Source organism: Chiloscyllium punctatum, chromosome 1 (assembly GCF_047496795.1).
Source record: "Chiloscyllium punctatum isolate Juve2018m chromosome 1, sChiPun1.3, whole genome shotgun sequence".
Classification (NCBI taxonomy): Eukaryota; Metazoa; Chordata; class Chondrichthyes; order Orectolobiformes; family Hemiscylliidae; genus Chiloscyllium; species Chiloscyllium punctatum.
The window spans coordinates 73,095,990-73,117,637 of NC_092739.1; the positions used below are offsets into that span (position 1 = coordinate 73,095,990).

The 21,648-nt window shown below is 41.4% G+C and overlaps 1 protein-coding gene across 9 annotated transcripts in view; it reads right to left on the reverse strand.

Moving 5' to 3' along the window:
- Positions 1-21,648, reverse strand: part of gabra2a (gamma-aminobutyric acid type A receptor subunit alpha2a) — a 261,180-nt gene that overhangs the window by 137,801 nt on the left and 101,731 nt on the right. For 8 of the 9 annotated variants that reach the window (XM_072568481.1, XM_072568518.1, XM_072568500.1 and 5 more), the window contains exons 4-5: positions 10,407-10,433; positions 438-505 (exon numbers count right to left, since the gene is read on the reverse strand). In XM_072568481.1, the coding sequence (XP_072424582.1) occupies positions 438-505; positions 10,407-10,433 (95 nt within the window). The remainder of the gene's footprint in view (positions 1-437; positions 506-10,406; positions 10,434-21,648) is intronic. The other variant, XM_072568538.1, reaches the window with a different exon arrangement.

Below are 21,648 nucleotides of genomic sequence, written 5' to 3' on the forward strand. Positions count from 1 at the left end.
TGTGGAAAAGAAAGTCACACTGATTTTGTTTTAGTTTTAGCCTAATCCAAGCATTGTCTTTTATTTTGTTATTTGAAAATACAAAGTTAAAGTGAAGAATAGTCAGTGCTTTTAATGGACAAGTTTGCCGTTTATGAGCATACTTCAATGTGATTGGCTGCTCACCTTGCTTACTGACACCACAATTACTAGACATTTGGAGATCCCCTTTAAACCACCATCAGGTAAAGGGAAATCCAGGTCACAGAGATCTTGAGACATTCTCAGGCAGCTTTCTTCAAGAGCAGCAGCAAAAACATTGCTTCATCGCTGAACACAAAATCCAACCCATAATTGCATGAATTAAAATAGTCCTTTAATATTATTACCATAATGTGTATTAAGAAAGCAGAATAATTAACTTTTTTTTTAAATTTCAAAAACATATTTGCACATACCATGTCTGTGTCTGATACAGGTCCAAAACTTGTCACATAGATGTCTGTCTTGACTTCTGTTATTCTTTCTGATGAAATAAAAAAAAACTCTGGTAGTTTTCAATAAAGATGCCTGTTCTAAACAATTGAACATCTTAACACACACTACACCCTAAGTAAATATAACACTTTCAGCTTAGGGTGCTAGTTCTATGAAAGTAATAGGCATGTCATTATTCTAGTTCTATACATATTGTTTGACAAGTTAAATGCTGAGATCAAAAAGAATTATGGGCAGAATCTTCAGGATTTGAAAGACATGGGCTACAGTTAGGTTTGTGGAAGATTTGGGGCAACAAGTCTGTCAAGACTGGTCTCGACATCATCAGCAACTCGCAACATCTTTTCAGAAAGGGTGTGGCAAGATTCTTGTTCTTTCAGGGGGATTATTGCTTGTTAAACATACCTCAGTAATAATTCAGCCTCCCATACTGTATGTCTTGTAAACAAGCTCGGGTTGGAGAAACTCAACAAGGAAACCAGAGCGAGGTGGATTCAGCTCACCACTGACATTTCAGGGGCACACTCCATGGTCACGGGTCACAGACACTGTGCATCCATGGAACCCTCATGGCACATTTCCAATTTATTTGCAGGATGCTTCTGCATTTCAGTGCTACACTATCAACTACCATCGCAATGTTGCTGCAAGAACACCCTGCCCTCAGGGACATGCACCCAGCTCATGGACTGGACCATGTTGTTTCTCTGGGCTGTGAACTTGCTGTCAGAGCACTCACTCACTCCAGTGTATTCACTTAGTTTAACCTATTTCAATTTATTTGTCAGTTCAGGCAATTTGGGATGGAGAGCACATGCTGGTCTTGCCTGTGACACCCTATTCCATCAAAGACTTCTTAGAAATTGCTGGACGGAGGCTAGATAACAGTATTTTGTTCAGAAATGCGCACAACAGATGTTAATGAATGCATTTGGTTTATCTGAAGCAATGAATGATATATCCAGAAAGTTTTGAAGAGCTGATTCCCACAAGTATATTACTGCTAATCATATCTAATTAGAATATTTTACATTAATATACCATGTATGCAATGTCTAGATTATAATGGCACAAATATCCTTATTCCAATATCATCGACTAAATCATTTATTGTCAAGGAAATTACTGGTTAAATGTTTAAGTTAGCTTTTTAAGTGTTTTGTGTGAGTGTGTAGTTGCAGATATGGACTGAGAAGTAGCAGGTGGTGTTTAATCCAGGCAAGTGTGAGGTGCTGAACTTTGGGAGATCAAATGTTAAGAAATGGCATACAGTTAATGGCAGGACACTGAACAGTATTGATGTACAGAGGGATCTTGGAGTTCCAGTCTGTAACTCCCTGAAGGTGGTCACATATGCAGATAGGGTGGCAAAGAAGACATATGGCAGGCTTGCCTCTATTGGTTGGGGAACTGAGCACAAGAGTCAAGATGTCATGCTCCAGCTTTATCGGACTTGAGGTAAGCCAAACTTGGAGTATTGCATTCAATTCCGGTCGCCACACTACAGGAAAGATGTTGGGGTTTTGGAAAGGGTGCAGGAGAGTTTTACCAGGATGCTGCCTGAGTTAGAGGGTATGAACTCTGAGGAGAGGCTAGATAAACCCGGGTTGTTTTCTCTGGAGTAACAGAGACTGAGGGGAGACTTGATAGAAATTTATAAAATTATGAGATGAATAGATAGGGTTGATGATCAGAATCTTTTTCCCAGAGTTGAAATGTCTAATACTTGAGGGCATGCATTTAAGGTGAGAGGGAAAAGTTCAAGTGAGATGCGAGGAGCAAGTTTGTTTAAACAGAGAGTGGTAGGAGTGATGGTGGACATAGATACAATAGGTGTGCTTAAGGAACTTGTAGATAAGCACAGGAGTGGAGGGACATTGTCCAAGAGCAGGCAGAAGGGATTAGTTTAATTTGACATCATGTTCAGCACAACTTCATGGGCCAAAGGTCCTTTTCCTGTGCTGTACTGTTCTGTTTTATGTTATATAAATGCCAATTGTTAATGTCATAGATATATAGGTAATTGAACAGTAGTATTTTTGTCTGAGATGTGAACTTCTGATTCAGGTTGCTTTATTTATGAAAATTAGATAATTTCCACTATTTCCATCAAGTTTATCTAGAGTAAGTGTTTGGCTTGGACAAGCTAAATAAGTTTAAGCCAGACCTCAACATGTTTCTCCACATAGTATAAAAGAGCACAAACTTGGTTGGTTGATTTGAACCAAGGGTATTGGTTAATGGATCAGTTTTGGGTTGAATGAAGGTCTGTTGCGGAGTTCCTAAGGTTTGTTATTGTGAACCCTGCTTTTCCTGACCTATAATCTTGGTGTGTAGGGGACATTTTCAAGATCTGCAGATACTACAAAACTTGGAAGCATTGTGACCTGTAGGGTGGGCAGTGTAGAACTTCAAAAAGACAAGATAAGAGTGAGGGTAAATGAAAACAAGAGTGAAGCTTGACAGAAGAACATGGACAGATGATATAAAGGGTATAATATTTAAGAGTGTGCAGGATCAGAGGGACTTGGATTTATATATACATAGATTACTAGAGTTGGCAGAACAGATGGAGAAAGAAATTAATAAAAGCAAATTAATAGGGATATAGAATGTGAGGTCAAGGAAGCGATGCTGAGCTTTTACAAATCACCTATGAGATCTCAGCTGTCATATGATGTACAGTTCTGGGTGCCGTATTATAGGAAGGATGTGAATGTATTGAAGATGCTGTAGCTAAGATTTATAAAAGATTTTCCAGGGACAAGAGAATTCAATTCTGAGGAGAGATTGGAGACCTTGGACCATATCTCCCTTAGAAAGAAGGCGAGAAAAAGGAGATCTGATAGAGAATTTCAAAATCAGGAAAATCTGGATAGAGCAGACAGGGAGAAACTGTTCCCATTCATAAAAAGAATAAAGACGGCATATTTTCGCACAACCAGTGGCTTGGTCTGGAATACATTGCCTGGAAACCAGCTGGTGGTAAAGTCAATTGAGGTATTCGAAGGATATTGAATGATTAACAGAAATGGTATATGAAAGAAAGGACTGAGGGGGTCACTAAATCACTATGCTCAGTTCAGCAGCCAGCGTATTCTCAAGATGGGTAGAATGCACCATAACACTTCTGTGATTCTGTGCAATATATATGAGGCTCTTGCAATAGTCATCATTGACCTAAGCACCTCTTATTGCAACCTTCTACGTCACATCACAGCATAGTTCAAAGACTCGGCTGCATATTCCTGAAACACTACGTCTACAGCAGGGTTTAGTAAATTATCTGTATTAGGTACAAGGTTCTTCAGTTATTGTCTGATTGCAAGTCAGATTATTGCCAAACGGTGTAAATTTAGGAAACATCAAGAGTGTTTCATTGAAACCCATCTCGTTAATACATTTCTTCTCCTATCACACCATCTCATTATGTTTTAAGTGATATCAATGCTCTTGCTTCTGCTACATTATTTGGCAGATTTGCAAATGTGTATCACTTCTAGAAAAACAAGATTTTCTTACTACCTACCTCTGTGTCTTCTTAGGACGCTAACTTGAAACAACCTGCGATGACTTAATCTATGCCACTTAATATTTTATAAGGCCTGATGAAGTCCTCCTTAAGTTATTTTTTGCTGAACCGCAAAGCATTCCCAAGCCTTCCCTTTTATACTATGCAACACTCTCTTCTGCATTCTGTCTAACGTAGGGAAATTGGCTTTTGAACCAGAGTACTGGCCTATATATAGTCAGACCAGTGCATTGTGAAATCTGTAGTCTCACAAGCCATTGTAAAAATGGCTGTATCTTTTTTTGCTGTGATTTGACTATACATCCTCTTAATTCCATTTTATAAACACTTTGTCAGATTTCTTTTTTTCTCTCTTAGAATGGTAATAGTGACTTCATCAAATAGTACTCCCAAATGCTCTTCTAAATCTCCCTCTGCTAAAATGGTTCCAATAACTGTAAATTTTATTGCATTTTTTTGCAACCTACTGTCTTACTATACCTTTATCAGTGGCAAATTGCTTGATCAGTTTTATGAACAGCCATTCTACTATACTATTTTCCCAAAATGTGGTCAATTAAGTTGGATGCTCCCTGGCATGATTCCACAGACAGGTTTGTAAGTTTCTGGTCTGGGATACATTTTGAACTCAGTGCCTTGTTAAACTTTTCACAAGGTTACAGAAAAGCAATATAAGATTATAATTCAATTCACTTTATTTATTCATTTTGTTTAAAAGATAACCTCATGAATACTGAATACAAAGGATTCTGGGTAATCTAAGATGGAGGACAGGAAAACTTTCTGACTGTAACTGCTGCTCTTTTTTTGAGGTATTTTAAGTGTTGGAGATTTCCTCGAATTCCAGGAGCAGCAAGTACTGTTTTATATGCTGTTGCATTGTTTTGGAACTTTGGGGGAAAAAAAAGTCAAAACGACAGCAATTTTAAAAGGGAGAAGAACAGACAAAGGAAGTACATTGTGAGGTCAGTGCAGGAGAGAGAGACAGAAAGAAACTGACACCACAGTGAACCTGCAGAGATACTGGCTTTGCTGTTTGAATTCATGTATTGCTGGACATCGGAGTGCGTCTGCAAAAATTAACAAACAGTGAAATTCACAACTGAATTTGGAGGAACTGTTTGGGCGAACTCAAGGCACAGAAACAGATAGTTGAATTGTTTTAAGTGTGGCCGACAGAAAATCTGCAGTAGGGAGTCAAGTGGGTTCTTTCTTGATTATATATTTTTTGATATATGTCTCTTGATTAAACTTAAAATATAAGCCCGTAACTATTAATTTTACCTAGGGCAGTGTTTTGTAGAGGAATAAGACGGTGTTATTTTCTGGGTCTGTAGAATGTGAAGAAGCAAAAATGGCCTTTAGTAGAGTGATGTGCGCTTCTTGTCAGATGTGGGAGTTTAAGGAGAGTTTATGGGTTACGGCGGATTATATCTGTAATAAATGCTGTTGGTTGCAAATCCTATTAGATCAAATGGATCTGTTGGACAGACAGTTACAGGCAATGAGGAATTTGTAATAGCAATGGTATGTGATTGATGGCAGTTATAGGAAGGGGGAAAGTCTCAGATACAGTCACGTAGATGAGTTAATTCCAGGAAAGGTAAGAGAGGTAGGCAGCTAGTGCAGAAGTCTTCTGTGACTATCCCCATTTCAAACAAGTATGCTGCTTTGGAAAATGAAGGGGGTGATCGATTCACAGGGGAATATAGCACGAAGAGCCAAGTTCCTGGTATTGAAACTGGTCCTAATGCAATGAGGAGTATGTCAGGTTCCAAGAGACCAACAGTGTAAGGGGAATCTCTAGTCCGAGGTAGCGACAGATGTTTCTGTGGCCAGCAGCGAAAAGTCAGAATGGTGTGTTGCTTCCCTGGTGCCAGGATCAAGGATGTCTCAGAGAGGGTGCAGAATGTTCTCAAGGAGGGGAGGGGGCAGCAAGAGGTCATTGTCCACATCGGAACCAACGACATAGGAAGGGAAAAGGTTGAGAGTCTGAAGGGAGATTACAGATAGTAGGTAGGTATTTAAAAAGAAGGTCCTCGAGGGTAGTAATATCTGGATTAATCCCGGTGCTACGAGCTAGTGAGGGCAGGAATAGGAGGATAGAGCAGATGAATGCATGGCTGAGGAGCTGGTATATGGGAGAAGGACTCACATTTATGGACCATTGCAAGCTCCTTTGAAGTAGAAATTACCTGTACAAGAAGGACAGATTGCACCTAAATTGGAAGGGGGCTAATATACTGGCAGGGAAATTTGCTAGAACTGTTCAGGAGGATTTAAACTAGTAAGGTGGGGGGTGTGGGACCCAGGGAGATGGTGAGGAAAGAGATCAATCTGAGACTGGTACAGTTGAGAACAGAAGTGAGTCAAACAGTCAGGGCAGGCAGGGACAAGGTAGGATGAATAAATTAAACTGCATTTATTTCATTATAAGTGGCTTCACGGGAAAGGCAGATGAACTCAGGGCATGGTTAGGAACATGAGACTGGGATATCACAGCAATTACGGAAACATGGCTCAGGGATGGGCAGGACTGGCAGCTAAATGTTCCAGGATACAAATGCTACAGGAAGGATAGAAAGGGAGGCAAGAGAGGAGGGGAAGTGGCGTTTTTGATAAGGGATAGCATTACAGCTGTGCTGAGGGAGGATATTCCCGGAAATACATCCAGGGAAGTTATTTGGATAGAACTGAGAAATAAGAAAGGGATGATCACCTTCTTAGGATTATATTATAGACCCCCTAATAGTCAGAGGGAAATTGAGAAACAAACTTGTAAGGACATCTCAGCTATCTGTAAGAATAAAAGGGTGGTTATCGTAGGGGATTTTAACTTTCCAAACATAGACTGGGACTGCCATAGCATTAAGGGTTTAGATGGAGAGGAGTTTGTTAAGTGTGTGCAAGAAAGTTTTCTGATTCAGTATGTGGTTGTACCTAGTAGAGAAGGTGCAAAACTTGACCTACTCTTGGGAAATAAGGCAGGGCAGGTGACTGAGGTGTCAGTGAGGGAGCACTCTGGGGCCAGGGACCATAATTCTATTTGATTTAAAATAGTGATGAAAAAGGATAGACCAGATCTAAAAGTTGAAGTTATAAATGGGAGAAAGGCAAATTTTGACAGTATTAGGCAAGAACTTTCAAACGCTGACTGGGGGCAGATGTTTGCAGGTAAAGAGATGGCTGGAAAATGGGAAGCCTTCAGAAATGAGATAACGAGAATCCAGATAAAGCATATTCCTGTTAGGTTTAAGGAATGCTGGATGACTAAAGAAATTGAGGGTTTGGTTAAAAAAAAAGGAAGCATATGCAAGGTATAGACAGGATAGATCAAGTGAATCCTTAGAAGAGTATAAAGGCAGTAGGAGTATACTTAATAGGGAAATCAGGAGGGCAAAAAGGGGACATGAGATAACTTTGGCAAATAGAATTAAGGAAAATTCAAAGGCTTTTTACAAACACATTAAGGACAAAATTGTAACTGGGGAGAGAATAGGGCCCCTCGAAGATCAGCAAGGCAGCCTATGTGTGGAGTCGCAGAAAATGGGGGAGATACTAAGCGAGTACTTTGCATCAGTATTTACTGAGGAAAAGGAGATAGAAGATATAGACTGTAGGGAAATAAATGGGGACATCTTGAAAAATGTCCAGATTACAGAGGAGGAAGTTTTGAAATGCATAAAGGTGGATAAATCCCCACGACCTGATCAGGTGTACCTGCGAACTCTGTGGGAAGCTAGAGAAGTGATTGCTGGGTCTCTCACTGAGATATTTGTATCATTGATAGTCACAAGTGAGGTGCCGGAAGACTGGAGGTTGGCTAACATGGTTCCACTGTTTCAGAAGGGTGGCTAAGACAAGCCAGGGAACTATAGACAAGTGAGCCTGACGTCAGTGGTGGGCAAGTTGTTGGAGGGAATCCTGAGGGACAGGATGTACATGTATTTGGAAAGGCTAGGACTGATTAGGGATAGTCAACATTGCTTTGTGCGTGGAAATCATGTCTTACAAACTTGTTTTTTGAAGAAGTAACAAAGAGGATTGATGAGGGCAGAGCAGTAGATGTGATCTATATGGACTTGATTAAGGCGTTCGACAAGGTTTCCCATGGGAGACTGGTTAGCAAGGTTAGATCTCATGGAATACAGGGAGAACTAGCCATTTGGATACAGAACTGACTCAAAGGTAGAAGACAGAGGGTGGTGGTGGAGGGTTGTTTTTCAGACTGGAGGCCTGTGACCAGTGGAGTGCCACAAGGATCGGTGCTGGGTCCTCTACTTCTTGTCACTTACATAAATGATTTGGATGCAAGCATAAGAGGTACAGTTAGTAAATTTGCAGATGACACCAAAATTGGAGGTGTAGTGGACAGTGAAGAGGGTTACCTCAGATTACAACAGGATCTGGACCAGATGCGCCAATGGGCTGAGAGGCGGCAGATGGAGCTTAATTCAGATAGGATTTATACACTTAGTGGTAAGGTCCTAGGGAGTGTTTCTGAACAAAGAGACCTTGGAGTGCAGGTTCGTAGCTCCTTGAAAGTGGAGTCACAGGTAGATAGGATAGTGAAGAAGGTGTTTGGTATGCTTTCCTTTATTGCTCATAGTATTGAGTACATGAGTTGGGAGGTCATGTTGCAGCTGTACAGGACATTGGTTAGGCCACTGTTGGAATATTGCATGCAATTCTGGTCTCCTTCCTATCGGAAAGATGTTGTGAAACTTGAAAGGGTTTCAAGAAGAGATTTACAAGGATGTTGCCAGGGTTGGAGGATTTGAGCTATAGGGAGAGGCTGAACAGGCTGGGGCTGTTTTCCCTGGAGCGTCCGAGGCTGAGGGGTGACCTTGTAGAGGTTTACAAAATTATGAGGGGCATAGGTATGGTAAATAGGCAAGGTATTTTCCATAGGGTGTGGGAAGACAGAACTAGAGGGCATAGGTTTAGGGTGAGAGGGGAAAGATATAAAAGGGACTGGTATGTGTATGGAATGAGCTGCCAGAGGAAGTGGTGGAGGCTGGTACAATTACAACATTTAAAAGGCATTTGGATGACTATATGAATAGGAAGGGTTTGGAGGGATATGGGCTGGGTGCTGGCAGGTGGGACTAGATTGGGTTGGGATATCTGGTCGGCATGGATGGATTGGACCGAAGGGTCTGTTTCCATGCTGTACATCTCTATGACTCGATCACTCTAAGTGGTCTTTGAGTCAAAAAAATGATTATTTTCTCCTGTTTAGTCACAATGCTTTTGCCTGAAAAATAACTATTTATTATCATGGAAGTTCCTGATCATGTCACAGTTTGTTGATTTACAAAAAAAAGCAGATTGTTCTTTGCTTCAGACAGAAATTGTCTGTCACAACTGTTTCATTTTAAATTAAAGTCTACTAATGTTTTAGTTGTAGGTGTTTTGGGGTTACTTGAATAACCTGGAGATATAATTTGGCATCATCCCTACCAGCGATCGATATTGCATTTCTATTCATCAAGTCTGTTTCTTTCTCAACAGTCTGCACTAATTGATTACCATACGGAATTAAACTGAACAGAGATCAATTTCCTAGTTTTTGTGCCTTCCAGGGACTTATTAATCACGAAGACATCCATTGTAAGCATTTGAAACACCAAGTAACCAGCATTCATGGATTTACAATAAGTAAATTCCATTTTGTTGTGTAAATACTATAGAATTTTCCTTCATGTTATTTACAAAGTATTGTGAATAAAGTCTCAGAGTTGCACTTGCAAAGACTGTACTGAACCAGGCTTTGTTTAGAATTCACGTCAGCCTGGTAGAAGTTATTTACCTGCATGGCAACTGGGAAAGATGGACAATAAGGAAGAAAAGGAATAAGAAGTTCCATGATTCAACAGGAATGTAAATCATAAGCACAAAGGGACCAAAGCCATGATACATGAACCATACTTGAAAATTCTCTTCCACTTTGTTTGCTCACAGAAGTGCCTGGGAGATCTCAATATCCCTGGATCCCTGGGCACAGACTCTGTGCCAATGCAGCACTCCTGTCTAGAGCAATGTGATGAAAATCTGCAATGCTTCCAGTGATTTTCAGTCAAGAACATTTAGGCTCATACCCAGATTGGTCAGGATCCAGACTCAAATTGGAACATTCACAGAGTCGATTAAAAATCAAGGCTACCAGACATTCCAAACAAAACCAACATTACAAGGAGAGACAAGATTCCGTCACATGCATTTCGTAGCTGGCCAGATCATCAAAGGCCATTAAAAAGAAAGAAAATTTTGCATTTACATGGCACCTTTTCCAACTTCAGGACATTCCAAAACACTTTGTAAACGAAAAGTTTGCATGTACCATGTTTGCAATGTGATAAATTGTTTCTACAATATTGGTTGAGGGATAACTCACCTGTTGTTTGAATAGTGCCGTAAGAGTCTTATATCCATGTGAGCATATAAACAAAGCATTGAATTAATACATCATCCTAAAGACAACACTGTTGCCTGTTAAGCACTCCCTAAGTGCTGCACTGGAGCATTCGCCTAGATTTTAGGTTTCAGTACATTGGATCAATCTGAAAAGTAAAACTGGTCTGCGAACTGCCAAAGAAATATTAATAATTTTAAAAAACCTCCATTTGCTAGCATTTTCTCCAGAGAACTAGGTCCTCATGTCTAAGGACAGATGTGGGATCCTCCTCCAACTCCAAAAAGTCATCTTTTGTTCAGTTTTAGCTCCAGTGTTTGCACTCAAAGCCCACCAAAATAGGCAGCAGAGTTCTGAATACAACACAAATGATCCAGCCTTTTGATTCCCTTTTGCAAAATGTACTATGTTCAATCACAGTTCATTCAGGGCCAATCATCACAATTTAACTTCAAGCTAGATCCATTAAAATGAATTGTGCAGATATTTTGTGCTTTCACTGATGCTTCTAACATTTGCTATTTCAGTCTTTGATGAACTACGTCACTTGTCTCAAGTGAATAGCACACTGAAACCTGAGGCATTGCTGTGCAGCTCAAGCAAGTTGTATTTTTATGAGAATAACCCTTAGTGACATTCTTTGGCTAGTAAAGAAAAAGCACAGCTCTAAATTGAAATGAAGCAACTTTGAATCCAATCCTTTTTTTAAAAAATGGCTTATTTTATGAATGTTACAGAATGCAAAGCACTTTTAGTGCAGTTATAGTGTCCCTAACTGCTGGGCCAGAAGGCTTTGATTTAAGTTCCCTTTGCTGTAGAAGTGTGTCATAACATGTCTGACAAGGCTGATTAAAAATATCTACAATGGACCTTGAATTACATTGTGATTGTAGACTCACATACAATTCAAACCATAAATAGAAGGAAAGAATGTCCTGCAGCAGTATCATGGTGAAGCAGTCAGAGAAACATTTCCTAGTGAGATTGGAGAGGGTTTAAACTAAAATGGCAGTGGGACAGGAACCTATATAAGGAGAGACAGCAGAAACAGAAACAAGGGCAAAAACCAAAGGCCAAACAGGAAATAAAAGAACTGACAGGCAGAGAATTCAAGAGCAACAATGAAACAGGGTCACAGCGCAAAATAATGTGAACTGACTAAGAATGTTAAAAAGACAGGCCTTACATGGAACATCTGCAATAAAGTGAATGAATTAGTCACATAGACAAATACGATTGTGTATAATATAGTTGGGATTACGGAGACATGGTTGCAGGATGACCAGGGATGGAAACTGAATGTCCGGAGTATTTAGCTTTTAGAGGGCCCAACAGAAAAAGGAGGTGGTATTGTATCACTGGTTAAAGAGGAAAAATCAAGAGAAAGAGCATTAGCTCTTTTCCCTCAGTCGCCAACCGAACCCTCCCTTCTCCTATTCTGTAGTACTTGTAGTCTGTAAAGGGAAATCTGAAAGGGAATCTGTATGGTTAGAGATTAAAAACACCACAATGCAAAAAGTGTTAGTATGTGTTGTAAATAGATCCCCAAAGTATGGTAACACTGGGGAAGGCACTAAAAACAGGAAGTTAGAGATCCAAACAGTAAAGGGTACGGTTGTACTTATATGAGACTTTAATCTGTATACAGATTGGGCAAGTCAAATCAGTAACAATACCACAGAAGAAGAATTCCTGGAGTAGGTATTGGATGGTTTTCTGGGTCATTTTATTGAGTAACCAACCAGAAAACTGGTCATACTGGACTGGATATTGTGTCATCAGAAAGGAATAATTAACAATCCAGTTGTGTGAGGTCCCTTGGGCAAGAGTGACCTTAATATAATATTATAATATGCTAGAATTCTTCATTAAGTTACCAGTGATCAGATTAACAGCCTCCATCAGGGAACTCATATTCTCTGAGGTGCAGATGGCTGACTACAAGTACTACAGAATAGGAGAAGGGAGGGTTCGGTTGGCGACTGAGGGAAAAGAGGCTCAGGTCTGGAGCAGCTAAGTTGGTTCTCCTTCCAATCCTTCCACTTTCTCTAAACCAAAGGGGTAGCCATGGGCACCCGCACTGGACCCAGCTATGCCTGTCTCTTTGTCGGGCACATGGAAAGGTCCATCTTCAGCAGCTACATCGGCACCACCCCGACCTGTTCCTTCACTACATCAATGGCTGTACTGGTGCTACCTTGTGCTCCCACAAAGTGGTTGAACAGCTCATCACCTTCACTAACACATTCCATCCTGATCTCAAATTCACCTGGATCATCTCAGTCACATCCCCCCTTCCTGGACCTCTCCATCTTCATCCCCGGTGACCGACTAACCACGGATATCTACTGCAAGCCCACCGACTCCCACAGCTATCTAGGCTACACCTCTTCCACCCTATCTCCTGTAAAAACATCATCCCTTATTCCCAATTCCTCCACCTCCACCATATCTGTTTCCAGGATGACCAATTCCACCTTAGAAAATCCTCCTTCTTCCAAGATCGCAATTTCCCTTTCCATGTGGTCAACGATACCCTCCAGCACAGCTCCTCCGCTTCCCGCACCACTGCCCTTGAACCCCATCTCTCCCAATGCAACAAGGACAGCAACCCCCCGGTCCACACCATCCATGCCTCCAACCTCTGCATACATATCATCCTCCACCACTTCCGCCACCTACAAACGGACCTCACCACCAAAGATATATTTGCCTCCCCACCCCTATCAGAGTTCTGGAGAGGCCATTCCCTCCGTGAATCTCTCATCAGGTCCACGCTGCCCCACAAGCCCACACCCCACCTCCTGCACCTTCCCCATCTACTGCAAAACCTGCATCCACACCACTCCCCCCCACCTCCGTCCAAGGCCCCAAAGGATCCCTTCCACATTCGACAGAAATTTACCTGTGCCACAACCAATGTCATCCATTGTATCCGTTGCACCCGATGTGGTTCTCCTCTACATCGGGAAGAGAGGACGCCTATTTGCAGATCATTTCAGATCACATCTCTGGGACACCCACACCCTCTAATCCCACCGAACTGTAGCCGAACACTTCAACTCCACCTACGACTCTGTCAAGGACATGCAGGTCCTGGGCCTCTTCCATCGCCAAACCCTTACCACCTGATGACTGGAGGAAGAACGCCTCATATTCTGCCTTGAGACCCTGCAACCACATGGGATCAATGTGGATTTCAAGATTCCTGATTTCCCAATTCCCCACATTATTCCAGTCCCAAGCCTCCAACTCAGCACTTCCCTCCTAACCTGTCCATCACCTTTCCCTTCTATCTACTCCACCTCCTCTGTGACCTATCACTTGCACCCCCACCTTCATTTACATATCACATTTCCCTCATCCCTGCCCCCACCCCTCCCATTTATCTCTCAGCACCCCGGCCCACAAGCCTCATTCCTGATGATGGGCTTATACCCAAAACGTCGACTCTCCTGCTCCTCAGATGCTGCCTGACCTTCTGTGCTTTTCCAGTACCACACTATACAGAATAATTACGAGAGATAACAGTGAAAGAGGAATCCTTTCTGTAAAGATGATCTAAACTTTAAATGCCTAAGTAGTCAAAACCCTGCTAGCCTGCACTCAAATATGTTAAAGAAAGTCAGATAGGAAAGAACAGATGATTTGGCCCCAAACCTTTCTCCCGTAGTATTTGAAAATTGGGCCTAGGATAGAGGAGAGTCTCAGTAACATCTCTGCTAAAAAGGGTTCCAATATCATGGTTAAAAAAAAGGAACAGTTAGAAAAACTACATAAATTAAAAATAGATAAAAGAGGAGATTTTAAAAGGGCTTGCAGTGCTTTAAGTAGGAAAGTCACACAATCTGGATAAGTTGTATTCTTGATTATTGAAGGAAATAAAGATGACAATCACAGAGGTTCTGGCCACAATCTTTCAATCCTTCTTAGATACAGGTGAGATGCCAGAGAATTGGAGAGTTGTAAATGTTACAGTCCTGGTCAAGAAAAAAAATTAGAAAGTGATAAAGCCAATTATCCTTGAGTTAATGGAGAGGAAAATTACTCATGTATTTTCACATGGAAGAGCATGCTTCAGTAATGACAGACAGTCTGGATCTGGGTATGTCAAAAAGACATATCAGTTTTGACAAAATGCTGTTAAAAAAGAACAAATTGAGAAAGTGTTTAATGCACCATACGGTGTGCCTGGCTTTACTGACAGAGGCATTAATTGAAAAAGCAAGAAGGTTATCTTAAACCCGTGAAAAACAATGGCAGGACTTCAATAGGGCAATGCATCCAGTTCTGAATGTCAGAACTTTGGGGTAGATAGGAAGGATAAGAAGACATCAGACAGGGAAAAGGTTCACTACAGCGATACCTGGGACAAGAAACTTCAATTGGAGAGACAGGACTTTTCTTCTTAGTGAAGAGAAGGTTGAGAAGAGATTTCACAGAGGTATTTAAAACCATGAGGGATGTGGACATAGAGATAGGGAAGTAGTTTCCATTGGTGAAAGGATTGAGAACAAGGTAGCACAGATAAATGCTGATTGGCAATCTGAGGAGAAACCTTTTTCACACACAGCGAGTGAGTGAAATCTAGAATGCATGGTCGTGGAAGCAGATTAAATCAGACACCTAACAGAATTGGATAATGATTTATTGAGGAAGAATGTGCAAGAGTTGTCAGAGTGACACTGTAAGTAAGTTGTACTCTTGGAGACCCAGCAGAGTCACAATTGGCCAAACAACCTCCTCCTATGCTGTGAGCATTCAGTGATTCGGTGAAACCCAACTGAGTTCTTTGAAAAAGCAATGGAGGGTGTTCATTAGTGCAGCTATTATTGTGTAGATAGCATTTGATAAAATATTGCACAATAGTTTTGTTAGCAACAAGGGATTACTTGGGATTATGGGTGGTAATAGCAATTCTGATACAAGATTAACAAAATGACGGAAAGCAGCTGTTTGCCAGATTGAGTGGAAATACACAATGGTGTTTGACAGAGATAAGGATTGGGACCCTTTCTGAGATACATTAATGGCTCAGACAGCACCATCACTATCCCTGGATATGTCCTGTTCCACCAACAGGACAGACTCAGCAGAGGTGGCAGTACAGTGGTATATGGTCAGAAGTGAGTTGCTCTGGGAGTCCACAACATTGACTCAGGACTGCGTGAAGTCTCATGACTTCAGGTGAAACATGTGCAAGGAAATCTCCTGCTGGCCATCACAAACCATCCTCCATCAGTTGTTGAACACCACTTGGAGGAAAGACTAAGGGCGGCAAGGGCGCAAAATGTACTCAGTGTGGGGGATTTCAATGTCCACCAACAGTGGCACAGTAGCAGCACTACTGATGGAGCTGGTTGGGTCTTAAAGGACTAGGTCTGCAGCAGGTGTTGAGGGAACCAACAAGCGGGAAAAGCATACTTGACTCCATCCTCACCAAGCTGTTGGCTACAGACGCATCTGTCTGTGACAGTGTCGGTAAGAGCAATCATGCACAGTCCTTGTGGAGACAAAGACCCGCCTTCACATTGAGAATTACCTCCATTGTGTTGTGTGGCACTATCACCATGCTAAATGGGAAAGATATCGAACAGATCTAACAACTCAAGACAGGGCATCCATGAGGCGCTGTGAACCCTAAACAGCAGCAGAATTGTACTCCAACATAATCTGTAACCTCATGGCCCAGCTCAACTATGACCATCGAGCAAGGGGATCAACTTTAATTCAAAAGAAAGTGCAGAAGGGTATGCTCGGAGTAGCAGCAGCATACCTTAAAATGAGGTGTCAACCTGGTGAAGCTATCAAACAGGACTACTTGTAGCCAGTGATAGACAGAGCAGGATCTCATAACCAACAGATCAAATCTTAGCTCTGCAATCCTGCCATATCCAATCATAAATAGTGGTGGACAATGAAACAACTCACTGGAGGAGGAAGGGGCTCCACAAATATCCCCATCTTTCATGATGGAAGAGCCCAGCATATCCGTGCAAAATAGAAGGCTGAAGCATTCAGAGCAATCTTCAGCCAGACACCAAGTGCATGATCCATCTCGGCCTCTCCAGTGGTCTCCAGTATCTCAGATTTCAGTCTTCAGCCAGTTGTATTTACTCCACATGATATCAAGAAACGGCTAGAAGCACTGGATACTGAAAAGGTTTTGAGCCCTAACAACATTCCAGCAATAGTACTGAAGGCTTGTGCTCCAGAACCTGCTGCTCCCCTAGCCAAGCTGTTCCAGTACAGTTATAAGTCAAGTATCTACCCAAACAATGGTGTGTCCCACACAGAGAAAGCAGGACAAATCCAACCTGGGCAATTACCACCCAACAGTCTGCTCTCAATCATCTGTAAAGTGATGGAAGATGTCATCAGCAGTGCTATCGAGCGGCACCTGCTCTGCAATAACCTGCTCAATGATGCCCAGTTTGGGTTCCACCAGGTCCACTCAGCTCCTGACCCCATTACAGTTTTGTTTCAAACATGGAGAGAAGAGCTGAATTCCAGAGATGAGATAAGAGCGACAGCTCCTGACATTAAGACTGCGTTTAACCAAGTATGGAATTAAGGAGCCCCAGCAAAACTGACATCAATAGGTATTGGCAGCAAACTATCTGTTGGTTGGCATCATATCTGGTGTATAGAAAGATAGTTGTGGGAGTTAGAGGTCAGTCATCTCAGTTCCAGAACTTCTTTTCAGGAGTTCCTTAGGGTAGTGTCCTATGCTCAACCATTTTCAGCTGCTTCATTAATGACCTTCCATCATAAGGTCAGAAATTGGATGTTTGCAGATGATTGCACTCTATTCAGCACCAGTTACGATTCCTCAGATACTGAAGAAATCCATGCTCAAATGCAACAACATCTGGACAATATCCAGGCTTGGGCTGACAAGTGGCAAGTAACATTCGCACCACACAAATGCCAGGCTACAACCATCACCAATGAGAGATGATCTAACCACATCCCTTGGCATTCAATGGTGTTACCATCACTGAATCTCCCACTATCAACATCCTGGGTGTTATCATTAACCAGAAACTCAACTGGACTCACCACATAAACACAGTGGCTACAGGAACAAGTCAGAGGCTATGAAAACTGTGGTGAGTAACTCACCTCCTGACTCTCCAAAGCTTGTCCATCATCTATAAGGCACAAGTCAAGAGTGATGTAATACACCCCACTTTCCTGGAAGGGTGGGGAGTATTCCATCCAGGAAATACTGGATAGAATACTCAAAAAACTTGACGTCGTCCAGGACAAAGCAGCCCACTTGATTGGCACAATGTCCAAATGCATCCATTCTGTCCACCACCGACACTCAGTACATTCTGCTGCTACTATCTACAAGATGCACTACAGAAATTCACCAATGATCCTCAGACTGCACTTTCTGAACCAATTGCGATTTCCATCGAGAAGGTCAACTGCAGAAGATATGTAGGAACACCACCACCTACAAATTCCATCCAAGCAACTCACCCTTCTGACTTGGAAAAGATATCAGCATGCCTTCACTGCCACTGGGTCCAAATTTTGGAATTCTTTCCCTGACAGCATTCACTGTAGCAGTTCAAGAATCCATCCACCTTTCAAGCGCAACTAGGGACAGGCAATAAAAATGCTGGCTCGCCAGTGAGTCCCCCTATCCCATGTTATGGACTAGGCCAGACCACTCAAAACGTTCTTAAGCAGGCAGCCTAGACCAAAACTTCATAATTTGTTTTGGTAATTGTACAGTGAAAATTACCCGGAGTAAATTAGTTAGGTTGACCACCAGGTTTTAAAACAGACAAAAAATTTATTCACTAAATTACACATTGAATCACAAAGAACAGAATAAAGTACCCAACAGAATAAAGAAACCCTACAGAACTCTGACTATCCAAACTAGACTTAATTACGCTGTTCTGAATATGCACAATAGTCCCAATAAGCAAACCCCTTGAAACACAATAAAAATGAAACAAATGCTTACTGGGTGAATTTAGAAGGGCAGAAGGAGAGAGAGTCAAGCAGCTTGTTTCCATACGGCTGAACTCCTTAACTAGTTCTGGGCTGAACTGCTCAGCTTTCAGAACTGACCACGCCCCTCTCTTTATACAGGTCACTGCTAAAACATGACCACTTTGGCCTGAAGTCTCATCTGCTTACATATAAACAAAAGGCCTCTCAAAATCATATCCAGTCTTCAGTCTCTTCAGCATCCAGGAAAACTGGGATCTTCAGAAATGGGAGCAGGATTTCAACATCCTGAGTCCCAACACCATTGACTGAGGCCAGGAATTTCCATGACTCTGAGAAAATCCAGGCCCAATTTAAAAGTATGAATGTCTAACTTATAAACATAATCCCGTGCACGGATTATATTTTAAAGACTCAACATATAAACATTTCTGACAGTAGCAAACAGCTGCTTTCCACTGTCCTGCATTATGTTCTGGTTTACGATGGACTCCAGAACGGAATCAAGTCACAACCCATGCTCTGTGTGTAGGGACGGTCACTGATGATTGCATATTTTCAATACCATTCAATGCTCAGAAACTGATATAGTTCATATCCACAAGCATTAAACCCTGAACAATATGCAGGTAATGATGATCTCCATGAGCGAACCTAACCATCATCTCTTGAGATACACTTGCATTATCATCACCCCCACTATCAACAACCTGGGGGTTAGCAGTGTCGAGAAATTGAAAAAGGCCAGCCATATAAGTACTGTGGCACCCAGAGCAGGTCAGAGGCTGGGATTAGAGCTAAGTAATCCCCCAAAACCTGTCCACTAGCTACGAGGCACAAGTCAGGAGTTTGATTAAATAATCTCCACTTGTCTGAGTGAGTGTAGTTCAAATAACCATACCATATCTTCTTTGACACCTTGCTCCAAACTCTCAATCTCTACCATCCAGAAGAATAAAGACAGTAAAAGCATCCTCACTCAGAACCAGCACCAAACCCAGAGCAATTAGGATGGCAAATGAATAAAATAAAGTATTTGTACACTGTAAATAATGATTAGCTGTTTCAATTGGCAAAAGTGTCAGGAACCAGAGGATACAAACACACGGTAATTGACAAAGGAACCAGAGGTCAAAATGAGATTTTTTTAAAGCAGGAAATTATTATGGCAGGAAGATGGAAGCAGGTTCAAGAATAATTTTCAAATGGCTCAACTTAGATGCCAAGAATATACTTGAACAGGGAATTTGAACAGGCAATTGGGGAAAAGCAGGGGAGTGGGTTTCTTTGGTTCTTCTGTGCTGTACATTTCTACGGCTCTCTTGGCTAGGTGAATACATTTATCTGAATAAACATAGACTCAATTTGTCTAACATCAGTTTTGCAATATAATTTACTGAGGAAAGAAATTAAGAAATTGGTGGGGTTGTAACTGTGGACAAGTCAAGCAGAATGGGTTAAGAGAAATTATGTTTGAAAAATTTAATACTTCTTGGGTGGCACAGTGGCTCAGTGGTTAGCACTGCTGCCTCACAGCACCAGGATCCCAGGTTCAATTCTAGCCTCGGGAGACTGTCTGTCTGGAGTTTGCACATTCTCCCCGAGTCTGCGTGGGTTTCCTCCCACAGTCCAAACCTGTGCAGATCAGGTGAATTGGCCTTGCTACATTGCCCATAGTGTGAGGTGCATTAGTCAGAAGGAAATGGGTCTGGGTGGGTTACCTCTTCGGTGTGGACTGGTTGGGCCAAAGGGCCTGTTTCCACACTGTAGAGAATCTAATCTGAAGTGTGAAGTTGAACAGACAAATGGTTCCAGAGGATGAAGAGAATATCATTTGATAATATGTTTCACAAAAAACTTACAAAGTCAGAATGCGATACAAAAAAGAATAGAGTAGGTCAGACAGAAACTGTTGAATAGAAAACTAAGGGTTAAAGGGGTTGCGCAGATTGAAGAAAGCTTACAGTGGCGAGCCTCAGAGAAAGGCAATGAGTTCACTTTTGTTGATGGTACATAGAGACGATATAGACTTTGCAACTGCGATCATGATACTAATATTTTTAAAAGTAGGGACTTTGGATAACAGCCAAGAGAGTTTTACTAAACAGTGGAAAACCAAGTAAGTAACAGAGGCAGCTAAATTATAGATGCATGACTTTTCCGATGCTGAGAGGTCGTTTCCCCTTGTGGGAGAGTCTATAGTGAGAAGATAAAATCTCAAGAGTTAGGGATCACCCACTGAGAGATAAGGAAGAATGATTATTTTAAAGGGTTATGAATAAGTAGAACTCTTTAGCTCAAAGGATTACAGAGATTGGGTTATTTAATGTACTCAAGGCTAAATGCTTACTTCTGCTTCTGTCTTATTGTGTATTTTGGGAAGAAAAACTAGGAATGGATAAACTAAAAGGGATACTATTAATTAATTTAGTGGTCACACTTAGAGAAAACGTGAATGCAAATAAATGAAGTCATAGAAAGGCCAGTAATATTTTGACTTTTGCAAACAGGGCACATCTGGATGGTAGCAAAGAAGTAATAAGACATTTTACAAGGCTAGAACACTTTGAAGTTATCAAGTGTATATGTGGACAATCCATTATTGAGAGGACATTAAAGTTTGAGACTGGTTAGAGAACAGGAACAAACGTAAACTATTCTGGCCCTTGAGCCTATTAAATCATTCAGTACAATCATATTTGATCGGTGACCCAGCTTCATATTTGATATAATGTGAGAGCTTGGTGTCACATCCTTTAATATCTGTCAATAATTAAAAGCTGTCAGTTCTAGATTTCACCTTATCACCTTTATTGCTCATTTTTTTTTACCCAAACAGGTATACCTTAATGATTATGTATCTGGACTGTAAAGGCTCTTCAGATCATCAATGATTTTGTCTATCTAGCATTTAGAAAGTATTCTTTCAGTAACTCCGAAATGAATTACTCACAATGCATAGATGATGATGATTGATTTACAAGTTTTGTCCGTTTGCTCAAGCAATATCCCCTTGCAGTGTTATACTTGTATCGATAGCACTTATGTTGCTGCCTATCTTTGTGTCATTAGCAATTCTGGGCACATAACTTTCTATCTCATCATCTTAGTTATGAATAAAGGTAGTGAAAAGTTACTGTGCCAAACACAGAATCTTGTAGAACATCATTAGTCATACCTAACAAATAGGACCCCTGTTCATCAGCCACATCCTCTGTCTCCTGTCATTCAGGTGATTTGCTAACCAGGT